General features: G+C 42.5%; 1 protein-coding gene across 1 annotated transcript; it reads right to left on the bottom strand.

Annotated features, from left to right (window-relative positions):
* Positions 1-4393: 4393 nt before the first annotated feature.
* Positions 4394-14893, bottom strand: notchl (notch receptor, like). The gene is made up of 11 exons (XM_067510925.1): positions 14665-14893; positions 13679-13823; positions 13108-13434; positions 11941-12161; positions 10278-10602; positions 9372-9547; positions 8404-8465; positions 7555-7678; positions 6372-6469; positions 5927-6258; positions 4394-5289 (listed from the first exon to the last, which is right to left on the bottom strand). The coding sequence occupies exons 1-11, from the start codon at positions 14714-14716 to the stop codon at positions 4782-4784; spliced, it is 2370 nt and encodes a 789-aa protein (XP_067367026.1). The 5' UTR covers positions 14717-14893; the 3' UTR covers positions 4394-4781.
* Between the last annotated feature and the right edge of the window lie 135 nt (positions 14894-15028).

The following is a 15028-nucleotide window of genomic DNA, read 5'->3' as shown; positions in this document are numbered from 1 at the left end:
ACAAATGTATCCAGCAAACAAAAATCTCCTATGATGGCTTTGTGTACATTAGAGAACGGTGCAATAAAATAAAGGGCAGAGATTCCATCTTCCATTAGTCATATGACAACTTGTTTTTCCCTCAGCACGCGGCCCTGGCCCCAGTTTGAAAGTGACACCATGACTGTGTATCTCAAAAATTCGATTACATTTCAGCTGAAGGATTTTTTTCATGTAAATACTTTTAATGATTCCTTTTGTTACAATCAATACACAAAAGTGTAAGACGTTGAGATGTAGCAGGGGTGGTGTGGGGTTGGGGGGAATAAGGCAAATGGCCACACGCATCCATGGAGCAGGAGGCTTCATGCTCCTTTTATTGACTGTTAACACCGAGACGTCATTTACTGCAAGTGTACTTGGACGAGAGGCGTCTCTCAGGTTCCCCCACACTGAAGATTTTCCCAATTCTCTAAAATATGTCTATCATCTGACAAAAATGTGCCGCTTATTATGCTGCAGGAAATGCTTAGTAACACAGGTGACTCCATGGATTATCTGGGAATAGATGGCAGCACAGAGTCTGGCTCAACGATTATGGGAAAACTTGGGATACGTGGGAAAGTCGAGCACCGAGCAGCTTTAACACGTTGTTACGTGTTAGAATTGATACATCATAACAGAAGAGATTTGGGGAAGAGGTGGATTTCGGGTTCCCACGCGCTGGACTCTCAAAATCTTACACCCGCACCCTTGTCACCTTTATGTCACTGTTTCACAGGTGTGTCGGTGCGCGTAATGGCAACTTTACGCACTACAACATTTTGCCCCAAATTGCAGATTGGTTGTAAGATTAAATACACAACGTGACACAAATGTAACAAACTTTGGAAGAAATAATCAATGAACCACATTAAGTTGACTTTGCTCTTTGATTCAACCAAAGAGGCAATTTACGCATCTTAGCATAAACATGTTTCTTTGTTGCACTTGTTTCAGACCTGATGCAGGTCTCGTGGCGGAATGCGCGCTCATTCCAAACGCTCTTGACTTTCTCTGACTTTTTTTGCACCACACTTCTGTTTTTCGCTATTGACAAGCTCGATACAGCGTGTGTCTGCATTCGCCCTCCATGATAACAGCGTGTGTCAGAGCTTCGTGCTGTGTTGGCGGATGTTTGTTGCATTTCCCTCACAGATGCAAACACGCGCCACACGAGCTGATAACACCTTTTAAAGACACGTGCCGCTCACGCAGACAGCTGCAGGGCGGATTAGTGAAGGGTCTCACAACACCATCCATTCCACCCCTCACCCCCCTTTTTACCCGCTGTAACAGGCTCCTTGTGTCAGTAGCTGTAAGTGTCCAGTGCTCAAAATATCAAATATACTTCACACTGTGCTGCATGACCGTCAAATATATGTTTTACCTGCAGCAGTGCACATTCGAAAAATGGAATCCTCCCTCCATCTTTAGCAAAAGGCAGCTGATGATCCTCCAAGGGCAGAAAAGGAGGAATGGTCAACTGTGGAGGGTGGATGAAGTATGCCAGGGTGCAGTTTGATGCCCCCTGATACTTACCTACATGAACCCGTTATTACTACCTGAACTTACCTGCCTACAGGTTTTCCGGGCAGACTGAGCATCTTTTTCTTTTTTCTTTTGCCATTTACTGCCTCCCACTGCTGAAGTAGTGTCAATAGCTCATCTGTTGCTGCTGCAAATGGGTTTGTGCACCCTGCAGTAAACTTTAAGCTGATACAACGTATGGAGAAGTTTAAATTGTTGATAACCGTAAGTTAGATTTTACAGTGTATAACATTACATTGCTTTCATTTTCAGAGCATTTTCAAAATGTGTTGAAAATGACAGTCAAGTAAATGAAATTGATCAACAAAAGCCAATTTCTTCATGATTGTATTGGAATATTTTAACCATATTATCCGTTCACTTTAATAAATGTTCACTTTGATTGTTTCTGTTTTACAGACATTCACGGATAATAAAAGAATAAAGGAGAGTTTAGTAATTTAAAAAGTGTGATCAGAAGCCGGTGGGAGGGCCCTAAAGGTACGCCCACCTAGAGACCTAGAGCTTAATATCCCTCACTGAAACCTGTGTGAACCATTTCAGCTCTGACAGCTGCAGCTCACGGATTCTGTACAATCATGAAAGTGTTTCAGGATGTAAAGGACGCAAACGTCAAAAGCAAGGTAAGTTTCGCTAGTAGAGACCAGAGTTCAGATTATTTTGTAGGACATTATCACTGTGTGTCCTTCGATGCACATCATTCTGTATGAGACGAAAACGTGGATTTCATCAAATTGGCTTCACTGTGTCTTATTTAGAGTCTCAAACCTCTGGTGGAGAGACGTCGAAGAGAAAGAATGAACCGCAGCCTGGACGCCCTTAAGAGTGTTCTGCTACAAAGACAGGTAAATGGCACGTGGCACAGGTGGAAACATGTAAATGCCCCTCAGTGGAGAATCTGAAAAACGGTTTATTAACTGTTGGTTTCTGCCACAGGAGGAGAGTCCACGCAGAGTGGAGAAAGCTGAGATATTGGAGCACACAGTCCTATTCCTCCAGAACTCTGCTAAGCGAGACAAGACTGGAGCTGGAGGTGAAGGCCATAAACACTCCTTCCAAGACGGGTTCTCCACCTGCCTGCACAGAGCTGCTCAGTTCCTGGGACCCGATGGGAAAGACGTGGGGCTCGGCGCAGCGCTGGAGGCATCTTTTGCTGCTCGCTTGGCCAGTTCACACTCGGAGTCAACCAAAGCCTGTTCCTCCTCCAGCTCTTCGCTGCCCACAAAGTCACCCAGGGCTGTTCTTCGCATGCTGATTCAAAAGTCCGGCTACAGAGGGTGCACGGCGGCTCTAAATGTTGTCGGCTGCGTCCGGACCTGTGGAGCGACCAATCGCTCTCTCACCACCTCCCACCAGCCCCACAATGGGGCGAGTCGAGCGAACAAACAGAGCCCAGCTCAAAGCCACCAGGTCATCCAGTGTTTGTGGCGGCCCTGGTTCTGATCCAACACCAGAACCTGTAATGACTCTGACATGCTGAATAATATTCACCCCACAGCATGTGGCGTTCACGTGACTCTCTCTAAGAACATGTTGAGTGCAATATATTGAAGACGAATCTGCTGCTGTCTGTAAATTCAGATTATTTTTATACTGTAGGTTTATTATGATCACATGCTGCTACAGCTTCTACAGGCCAACCTGTGTTAACATGTAACTGTTATTAAGCGTTTTTGCACAATAATTTATTGTAAATAAACCTGTTGAAAATCCCTAAATCCACTCCGTCTGTATTCATTGCTTGTTGCTGGCACGTGTCAGGAGGAAAGACGGCACGAGGTGACTATTGAGTTTCACACAGTGGGACAAGCTTAAGTCTCACTTCTTGAATTCGTAACATTCACACAGGAGGCCAAAACATTCCGGGATTCAAAGTACGCACTTTATACGGATTTGTAATTTTAACTGTTTCCACTGACGACTGTCCAGAGTCAGATGTATTTTCGACCAGAGTGGCAGAATTGTTCAGTTTAAATTGCCATCGTAAATAACTATCTTTTAAAAGAATTCAAACTCTGCGTAAAATGTGCCCTAATATGGTTTTTGACCTGTCAGACATACTGTGCGTAAAAGAGCTGCGCAGGGCATTTTACACGCATCTTTATAGCCAGGCATTGGTACAATAGGTACAAATTATGTTGCATGTTTAAATGTTCAAATATACGGGAATCTCAAACCTTTTGTGGTGAAATTTTCGTCATGTGTTTTTATTTTTCTCATTTGTATTTTATTTTTCGGCCGTGCGTAAAACAGCTGCGCACCGTCTGATCTTTCACAATGGGAGATTTCTGTCTGTCCGAGTCTCGTTTGCATCTCAAACGTCGACCAAACCCCGTGGGAACGTGGGAAGTGTCTCCTCTCCGTGTCACTTTTTCTAGTGACGTATCAATTTTAACAGGTAATAAAGTTGTAAAGGCAGCTCCGTGTCTCTTTCCCAGGGAAAATCTTTGGAAGCCGCTTTAGTTTCAACAATTTTATTGTTTTACAATTTAAAGGAAAGAAACTGTAGAAAGCTGGAAATTACCATCTGTCTTAGTTGCGTGGCTGCCTCCAATAATGTTGCCTTTTCCCAGCGCATTTTAAAGTGTCTGTCAAAGGCCCATTTTTAGTTCTATTAACTAAAGGGTTTAGATAAATGAGTGGTGCATGATTTTTGAAGTGAGATGCTCAGAAGATATTGAAACTTGTTCTTTCTTCCAGTCTGTATATTAATTGAACACAGCATTTTTGTAACACTTGTAGATTAATGTTGACTCTGGCAAAAATGTATATTTATTTTAAAAGTTGCATTGTTGCATTCATAGGAATGATTCTGACATCTTAGTGCAACCAAGCAAAGTTTATTTTCAATAATTTCTCTTGAATATTTTTGCAATAATCAGAATACAAAGTGTGACACAATGTGAACACCGTATTATCTTTGCAGGGTTCCTGCTGGGTCATGTCAGACATGTTTTATTTGACTATAATACCCCCTTCCCAAGTAAAAGAATAGAATAATAATTATTTAGCAAGATTGAGGAAAAAAAAGATTTCAGCTGGAACATCTCCAAATACCCAGCAAATGGCAGAAGTCCCAGATTGACAGTAAAAATGTTGGACTACCTCCAGCTTTTGCCAACTTCTAAGTTTTTTCATTAATTATTAAGATATTCGAGTCCTTTTTGTTTGTGCTGGTCGGAAAGGTAAATGAATCTTTACAACTCGTTCCTCTACAGGACTGTTTGTGTGGAGTCTGTAGTGTTGTTCAGCCTTTCACCTCTAGATTTCTGCTCTGTGTTTGTGGAACTCAGAGGGGTTGGCTCTAGTCTACTGGGATTGTCCCCGTTCACAATGGGCTGGCGATCTGATTGGGCGGCAGCGTCTGTGGGAGCTGAAACAACTACTCTTTCTATGGGTTCGTTGGCTGTTCGGTCTGTCACTATAATGTAATTGGGCTCTGGCTGGTGGGCATTGGGGCGACGCTGCAGTGCATGCTGGGTGCAGGAAAAGGAGCGCTGGCGAGGGGCTGGTTGGGGTGACAGGGTGTGAGGTGTCGTAGCTCTGGGGACTTCCTGATGTCTGTCGCGATCCTCGTCTTCTGAGGTCACCTCCTGTAAAGTGCTGATTGGCCGAGGGGAGCGGCCCATGACTCTCGGAGGAACTAGCGCTGTTGCCGATTGGTTGAGCTGAGGGCGCCAGCTCTGAGGGGGGGGATACTGCACTCCGTTCATTGACCAGCTGGTGGCAAGACAAGAAAGTCATTAAGTCACTAAAGTGAGTAAGTACACATTCCCAGAGAGGCTGATAAAGTATTGATGTATTTTTATGTTTGAAAAGCTGATTATTGGTGGCTTGCACTTAAATCTTAGAATGCAGAGTGTCTTTGAACTCACCACACTCACAACTGTTAAGCTTTTTACAAAAATAAAACTTCAGAAGAGCATAAATGCTAATTAGCACCAGTAAAATTCTTTTCTTAAAAGAGCCCTCAGTTACCTGAAAATGTTATTTTTTGGTACAAATATGCTCCAGAATTCATATTGTTGTGAAGTCAGACTACCAACAGCATTGGGAGTAGCGCAGATTTGCTCCTACGAAATGTTTAATTTCGCCAACCTCTCTTAACAATCAAAAATTTCAATGGTTGGTTGTCAGGTTTAAAGTTGTCAAGTTCTCATTTTCATTATCATCATTTAGCAGCCAACAGTCAAGTCTGTCTCACACCTCACAATCCACTCTGTGGTTGTGTTGTCAGTCCATGGACAAATCAATCATTTGAAAATAGTTTCAACTCGAATTTGTCACTTGCCCATGGTGGCACATTATAGAAGTAATTCATTCCTGTAATTCATGTATTAAATATGTGTAAACGTACTTCTGTGGTGGTGGGGTCATGTCTCGGTGTTCTATGATCCCAGAGAAGGAGGCACTTCTTCCAGGTAGGCCTTGTGATCCAGCCCACGGTGGGTACATCAGGCCACGCTCCTCCCACAGCATATCAGAGGCTGAGTTGATGGGGACAGGCCCTCTCTGAATTTGATGAGCCAGAAGGAGTTCCATGACCTGGTGATGCATGGCCTCTCTGGCCACGTCGATGGGGCGACGTCCTCTCCAGTCATGCAGCTCAAGGTTGGCACCGTGAAGGAGAAGTTGTCTGGCGGTGTCATAGCAACCGTGGAGGGCAGAAAGGAAGAGCGCGGTTTCGCCCTGATGCAGGAAAGGGAAAAGATCCTAGCTATAACATACTTCTGAGCTGTTTGTCCAACGTGATGTTTTGTCCCACTCAGTGCCAAAAGAGTGATGATCCTTTCAAAGCTCACCTTGTTGTCTTGCAGGTCCACAGCAGCCCCATAGCGAAGGAGGGTCCTTGTTAGGGAGAGGTGGTTTACTGAGCATGCCCAGTGTAGGGCTGATCTCCCTGAGAGAGTGTGAGTGGAGGGGAGGTGAGGGGGAAGAACGGAGGGAGTAAGTCAGCCAATGAACAACCATTACACAAAAGAGTCGAGCCCAGTGGGTGAATCGAGGAGGGATGAAGGGAAGGGACGTGGAGATGATTTGTTTTCAGCCAAAATGAGAAGGACATGAGAGACGGGAAAGAGGGAAACAGACGAAAAGAAATCAAGACAGCAAAAAGCAAGAAAGAGGAGAATGAGCAACAGAGTTAACATCCAATCAGCGTCTGAGTACGAGAGCCCATTAACTTTGTTCTGAGTCAGAGAGGGGCAGCAGGGGAGCTGAGGAAGGAGACAGAGAGGAGAGATGGAAGCCATATGGAGGAAAGAGGACAGAAGAGGAGAGGAGGGACACAAAAAGAGGATGTGAGAGAGACGGGGTAAGTTACACCGGATACTCAACCCCTCAATGTACAGGCGTCAGAAAACAATGACATGAGCTGTACATGTTTCAAATATAGCATGTGAACAGGTAACAGACATTTTAATTAGCCATGCTGTGGGCTGTGTGAGGGACACAAAAGTTTGTTTGCCGGTCTTAGACAGGTGACTTGATTTTCTAGAGGGATTGCAATGAAATCTGGTGCAGACCTCACCGCTTAATTTTTTATTTTTTTAAATTTGTCGAGCTCTATGGTTTGTGACCCAATTCCTGCAAAACTAAACAGTTTTGGTAGCCATTCTCGGAAATGTTAGTAGGCAAACGTGCAAAACCTACATATGCTACATAAACATTACACTCGACATCACAAGGCTAATAACGTCATTGGAAGCACGTTAGTAAGTAGTGATTTCACACATGAAGCGGTTGAAGCAAATTTCTCAGTGTCTGCTTCTGCCCTTGATGCAGGAATATGTTTGGATCTTGTGGTAAATTGCTGCACTTAATCATTTATTACATGTTGTAGCCTCTGAAGTTTATTTCAATACTTGCGAAACTTAATTTCAATACAAATCTGCTTCAATCTGCTCTTACTTCAAGCAGGTTAAAACACACACTGAGAATTGCATGCACACACTGAGGTTTAGGGTTGAGACTGTCACGCGTTACCAGTATGATCCGTGTTGTTGACCGACACTCCTGCTCGCAGCAGTTCCAAGACCACTCGGTCGAGCCCGCTCCGCACCGCTCGGATCAGAACCACCGACCCGTCGGGGCCACACCACTCTGCTGACTGCCAGGATAAACAGGTAATGATGTGTGTGCTGTAAATACTAATCTCAGAGCCACCAGCCTCTTTACCTGCACCCACACAATCAACACAACCCTTCTTCATTAGTATCCACTGTACATGTGCACCAACCAGTTTCTCATCAGTCGACCCGCGTGTGCTAGTTTATGTCACCCAGGCAGTCCTGATCCGTACCCACGTAGGTTAGGCTAGCTGCACTATGAGCCATGTTTTCACTGTCTGCTTAAGGCTCCACCCTTTTACACTCTACTCTTAGTTTTTTAAAAATCTTTCATACCTAACTCTTAGTTTATACTTATGTGTCCAATAAATCCTCTGGCCTGACCTCAGCTTTCCAACCACATCCCCGAACAAGTCACGTCCTCCAATTGGCCAAAGGTTTTCTAATGACCAAACAAGCTCTGGTCTAGAAACTATTAGCCGACTTCCTAAATCTACTCTGCCTTTTGCCGAACTGCATTTTTCCTGTTGTTAAAAAACCCCCAAAACAAATCGACATCAAAACAAGAATTAACCGTTTATAGAAATGAATCTATATTACAACAATGTAATTTAAGAATTTACACAGTTGGTCAATAATATACAAACATCTAATGAATACAGCAACAATAGTAGTGCGCAGGTAGTTAATAATAAAGACTCCTTAAAACATCCATAAAATGAAATGAACACTGTAAAAAAAAAAAAAAAAAAAAATCATGACAGACCTGCTGAGGAGGACTGAGCAGAGGAGGGGGCATGGCGTTTCTCTCCCATCCTCTAGGTGAAGCTAGCGAAACAAGGATTATTACACATTATGTCAGTATGAGTTAGTGTCGCTATTAAAACAGCTGTTCATTTATTAAACTTGTTGTTTAAGTGTTTCTGATTTTGACATTAAATAGAGCCCACAAAATGTCATAAAATAGTTAAAAAGCTCCAATTAAAAACCAGCAATTTACACTGAATTTTACAAAAGATACTCGAACAACTTTAACGACACCTTCACCGATACTGAACGTGCTTCTTATGTTTCTAGTTTGGGTGGTACATGTAGATGAATACCATCAAACTTCCCTTTGACTTCCCTATATTAATATCTCTCTGTTTTTCTAGCTGAAAAAAAAAAACGCCTCCAGATGACATCACTTGGAGGAAACTTCAGTTCAGATTAGGTCATCGTGTTGGTCATACTATAAAGGTGGTGATCATGGTCAACCTGCTTTTCCAGAGCTCCTCCAGATGACATCATCTGAACTTCTGATAATAGAAAAAACCCCTCCGGGTGATGTCATGTGGAGGAGTTTTTCAGTTGGAAGTAGAGGAATATTTTAATATATATCAGAGGGACGTTTAAAAGCATGCATGTGCAGTTACACCCTAAAATAAAGCCAAAGAGAGAAAGTTGAAAATTGGGGAAATCGCCCTTTAACTATTTTGTGCCATTTTTTGCATGAAAATGTTTAGATGTAAAAATAACAACTTAAACTGACTATTCATATTCTGTGCAGTAAAATAATTGCATCCAATGTGACATGTAGTCGCACTTTATCTAAATAATAATAATGGAATTTATCTGAACTGACCACCTACCAAACACATAGATTTTAAAATATATGCCAGATTATCAGAGGAAAGTTTTGGAAGCTAGGAATGAACGAGGGATTATTAATGCACTAGCGGCTAAAAAGCTTACGTTGTGGAGGTCTGCGAGTCTGAGAGGTCCCCCCTCTGTAGTGTTTCTGCTCCTGGTTCCTGTGGTCACAGATGGTGGCGTCCTCCTGTCGTCTGGAGCATCTCACACTGATGTCTTCCATTGAACTCTGGGTAAAGTCTGTATCACTGCCTATGTCCTGGTCCTTTTTGAGAGGCCTAAAAACCAAAGTACAGTTTATTAAAGAACACTAATTTCTTCTCGTTTTTCTTCCTTTGTGTTTCGATGTTTGAGTCAACAAAGAGCTATGGCGCACACTCAAACACACTTTTAGAGAAAATAGACAACTGTGGTCACGGGGGCTCAGGGCAAACAAATGGAGGGGGTAACAACATATAAGAAAAGATCCTGGCTGCCATCAATCTGGGACCACAGAGGATTTCTGAGCATGCCACAGCCTTCGCCATGCACTCAGCATTTATGTCTGACTGTTCCTTATATTAATTGCTGATTATAATAAATGTGACATTTAGTTTACAGTAAAAATTATTAACACAGATAAAAAACTAACAATTCACTTAAGCCCAACTGACAAATTAAAAGTTTAGATTGACCGATCGTATAAAATCTAATACATGGAGGGAATCAGTAAATGTTTAGCATTTCTGCCTGATGTATTAGAAATAATATGATAAATTGACTTAGATTTGACTTAGATTTTTGCTGCCTTGTACCTCACTTGTAAGTCGCTTTGGATAAAAGCGTCTGCTAAATGACTGAATGCAAATGCAAATGTAAGTACAAATTGAATAAAAATACCAATCCAGCATCAATTATTACCATAGCAGACAGACGCGAGTCAGTAGCAGTCCACCAGACTGAGTGAAAAAGTGATATTCAGTCGCATTTGTTTACAAGACATCAAGTGAATAATATAATTCCTCTCACCGCATTCGAATAGCATCCTCCCCCAGCGGTTCCCTTCTTCTCTTCTTCTCTGCTTCCTTTGCCTTCTTCTTTTTCTTTAAGCTGATCTTCTCTTTCTCCCTGCTGGATTGGACCCGTTGTTCATGGTGGACCGTGTGCGGTGTCCACACCTTGGCTTTGCTTCCATTGTTGGTGGCTGCGGAACGGTGTCTCACCCTGTCATTCACCTCCCTCTCTGCCCGCTGCTGCCTCACCCTCCTCACCACCAGGAACACCAACAGGGGGAGCAGCAGCAGCAGGCCAATTGATATGCCAACCACAGCCCATAGCCACACAGGGGTTGATTCTTTGAATAATAAAAACAATAGTGAATAATGCTGACTTTTAATAGCTGCTATATCCATATGGATAAAATAATTACAAATACATTAATTACAAATTGATAAAGGTGTCCTCACACTGAGTTGAAAGGTTATATTGTGTTAACACAGTTAACACAAAACCTTACTTTTTCAAAAAGATCAATTGTCTTCATTAGTTTTCATTAAACCAGAAAATATACTAATAATGTTCCGGCTAATCATGAAGTTTTTAGCAAATAGTTAAATACTTGGACTCATTTGTTTTGCACACTGCTGACTCTAAGTATTTTTTATTTTTTTGTCCTTTCAGCTTATCCCGTGACTTCAGGGTCACCACAGCGGATCATTGTCCGCATGTTGATTTGGCACAGTTTTTACACCGGATGCCCTTCCTGACGCAACCCTCACCAATTTCTACCGGGCTTGGACCAGCACTGCACAGCTGGGGAGGGGAAATGGGCTGTTAGGTGTTCAGTGTCTTGCCCAGAGACACTTCGACATATAGCCAGGGTCAGTGGGTCCGAACCACTGACCCTGTGGTCCGTGGACGACTTTCTTTACCAACTGAACTACAGCCGCCAAAAATCTCTCAGGTAAACCCCAGCTGTTTAGTATTGGATCATGTACTCAGCTTCTGAAAGCAGAAGGACTGAACCATAACAGTAATGCCAGGAGACAAACCACCAAAACATTGACTGGAAAGAAGCTAAAATGCTTCGCGTCTGATCCAATGTTAGTGTAAGATATTAGAAGCTGCGTCAAATAAAATAGACAAATGTCAAATAAAAATATGGTGTTGCTTTTTCAGAGCCCAAACATCACAATTTCCTGGTTAACCCAGCGTTTTGTTTCCAAGTGATTGTCAGCGGTTCTTCTTGCTCACTAAACTACATTTCTGTCTTCTGTACAGGTACTTGTTAAAAGCAGTCTTGCCTTACTAAATCACTTACATTCAATGAAATGTCTTCAAGCCTTAGCAAAAATGAAATATGTGTCAACTTAATCTAAAAAAAATGCCAAAATGCCATATTTATTCCTGTGCATGACACTAAGCTTCTGATTCAAACACAGCGTTAGAAGATTAATATTATTGACCTACTCACAGCATAATGACTAAAAGTTTAAAAAGGGTCATTTTTGGAGGGCGGCGTCTGAACTTGTCATTATGTTTGAGAGATAAAATGTGCAAACAAAACTAAAAACCTGCAAATGTGACCAACACATCTACATACCTGAAGCAGAAAGATGTTTTATAGCATTTTGTTTGGATGGAATTTCAAAGCTGGATGTGTGCATGTGGAAGACAGGAAATGTGAACCTACTTTTGACTTCCTCCTTCGTCGTTTCCTCCTCTCTGCTTCCTATTTCCTCTCGGACACCTCTTATAGCGATGACGCCTGTCAGCTCCGGGCGGGTGGGAAAAGAGGGAGGCTTCAGGAATGTTACAGCACGTAGGAAAATGGCAGCTTCAGTGGCATACGGGAAACAGGTAGAGGGCAAAAGGGAGCATGGCCTGTTGTCCACTTGGAGGAAAAGGAGGGAACTAGGAAAGAGACAAACAGTAGGAAAGAGCAGGTACATCATTTCGAGGCGACTTGCATGCTTGTCTTGATATGTTTGTCAAATCTGGAACATGTAAAAACAATTTCACCATTTGCGAAAGGTTACATCTTGTTAACAAAGAAAGAAACAAAAAAATAAATTGAAGCAATTCTGAGAGTGACTTCCAAAACACTCATAGATGCTAGTAATTAGATCAGTTCCCCTGCTAATCAGTGAGCTCAATTCAAGCTGGCTTACTGTCTTTAATGCATAGCTGGAGAACTGAAAGAGCCTTCTGGACCTTTGGGGCCCCTTTATGATGGGAATAATAGTTCTTGTTTGGAATTAACAGTTAGGGACGCAAAATGACCAATAGGAGACACGTGGCAACCATAAATACACACACACACAAACAAAGACTACAAATGATGGAAAAATTAATAAAAAGGGACAAGTAAACACAATACACAGTTTTAAAAGACCAGAAACAGTTAAAAATGAGGAGACACGCAACAACCACAAACAGGCACAAAATTATCACAAATTATCCAAACAAAAACTGTCCCAAAGAGACCAAAAGAAAAAAAACAAAGTAAAAGCAAAAGAAAGACTAATAACAACCACAAAGTTCCCAAAAAAACATAATGGGCTCATTGCTTTGTTTGCACCCCACAGCCCTTTGTCTCATATTCACTTCTTGACATAGTGGAGTTCCCCCAGGGTTCTTTGATGGGCCCACTTTTTGTCTTTACACAAATTATTTAGGTGTGAGTGTGCATGGATCAAATATGTGTTGTTTTGCAAATGATACACCCATGGATCTCTGTTGAAATGGTGCCGTCAATGCCTGTTCTCGTTTCAAAATGGGTCTCACAGATAAGTCTGAATTGCATTCATTACTTCTGACACCTTGTCATAATGCCGTCAGCAGTTCACTCAGCACCCACCCATTTGAATCCGCTGGTGCTGCACGCAGAAGGTCTTCAAGCTGCCGGGGTTCCAAACTAAACAGGTTCTTGTCGGTGGCGAGCGGGACGGAACCTCTTAGTTTGAGAGGTGACCGGAGGAGGACGCTGAGTGCCCAGAGCAATGAGCTGTTGAAGGCGCCTTGTTGATGTGGCACTCTGGTGTGAACGATCAGGGTGCCTATAGCCCAACGAGGGCTCTGGTGTGCGAAGCAGTCGCTGCCATCCCATCCACAGAGGGCACTGTTGCATCCCTGCTCGCAGTGGGAGTTGGCGTAGTAATCTCGGCAGTACTGGATGTAGTCTGGACTGAGAGTGATGGTGGGGAATGATGAAAGTGCAGGGAAGGAAAGAAAGGCACAGAATTACTCGTTATTATTCTCCAAAAATCGTCACTTTCATCCAATATTATAAAAAACATTTGTCTGTTCAGTAACAATAACAATTTTTTTAATTATCATTAAAAAGTACATGATGACAAAATATTTACACTATTAAGTTGGAAATGTCTGCTGTCATTCTAGACTAGGAGATGATAACAAAGTTATTTTACTTGCAGCTCTGTCTCTCCGTCAGACAGTCAAAGCCGTCTCTAAGACACTCGGGCTCCATACACTGTTTGTCACATTTCCCATCTCCAAACTTGGTTTTACACTCTCTTTGGACTGGACACTGACCCCATGGATCCCGAGGTGCAGCTGTGGGAACAAACACAGATTGGTGCATTTGCATTTAACATTCCTTGAACCGTGTATCATGCAGTAATTAAACTGATTGTGAAAACAATTTTATCGCCAGCTCAGCTACAGTTTGAGACTGCTCATTGTTTCGGAGCATTAGCAACTATTCATAACAATGCAGGTCAAGCCCATGCTGGGTCCTGATAGACTGTTAAAGGGAACAGGAAAAGGGGCCGACATAAACAGGAAGTTCCAGGAGAAGGGAATAGCAACAGGAAATGGAGTGGGCTGGGACTTGACAAAGGTCGAAGGTCATTACTGTGTCACTACTGTGGCAAGTATGATGGAGTTGGACAATGGGGTTGGCAGGTGTGTGACGGTCGATACAGTCATGGCAGAAAAAAAAACTAAACAATTGAGCTGAAATTAGAAGTTGTATAGTTTTTGCTTCACTTGGTCAGTTGACCAGGCTTTATCGTTATATAAAAAAGCCAAAGGAATGTAAAATATTAACCAATGTCAATAAGTAAATTAGAGTTAAATGAAATGTAAACGTGAACAAACGAAAACAAAAAAACACTTTTCATTATCAATGTAAGGATATATACGGGTATGAAATATATTAATGTATGTATTACAATTTCATATTTCAAAATGCATTTGGGGAAATACATCTCCCATCATTTCGTAAACAATAGAGGCCTAACCTGCGTACTTCCCCCAAGGCCTTAAAAATTGTAATGAGCTGTTCATTAAACATTTTCTTCCTAAACCTAAGAAGTGAAATCTGGACACACACAGAACACACACACACACACACAATGTATATTTAGAAAGCAAGATAAATGTGCTAACTCACCTCGACATGCCCAGGTCAGTCCCAGGAGAACAAAGGTCCTCAGAGCCAACATCTTCAAGCCGTTTACGTTGCCAGCCGCAGGCACTATCTTCTCTCTGCTCTAATCTGCCCCCGATCAGCAGAAGCTCAGCTGTAACCGAGGTTCTTCACTGTCTTAACTAACTGTTTTAGCCTGCTGCCCACACTGAACCATTAATTCTGCGTGAAGTCGCCCAACTCCATCACCACCACTGCCACCAACACCTTCTAACACCACCACCCAGCCCACTTTGTTCCCCCCCCTTTTTTTTTTTTTTTCTTTCAGAGCCCCAGCGGATATCTGGACGACTTCCTGCCACTGTTTGGAGAAGAATAGGAGGGCGTT

Source organism: Channa argus, chromosome 7, assembly GCF_033026475.1.
Source record: "Channa argus isolate prfri chromosome 7, Channa argus male v1.0, whole genome shotgun sequence".
NCBI lineage: Eukaryota > Metazoa > Chordata > Actinopteri > Anabantiformes > Channidae > Channa > Channa argus.
Note: the sequence above shows the minus strand (reverse complement) of the source record. Positions and strands in the feature narration are given on the sequence as shown.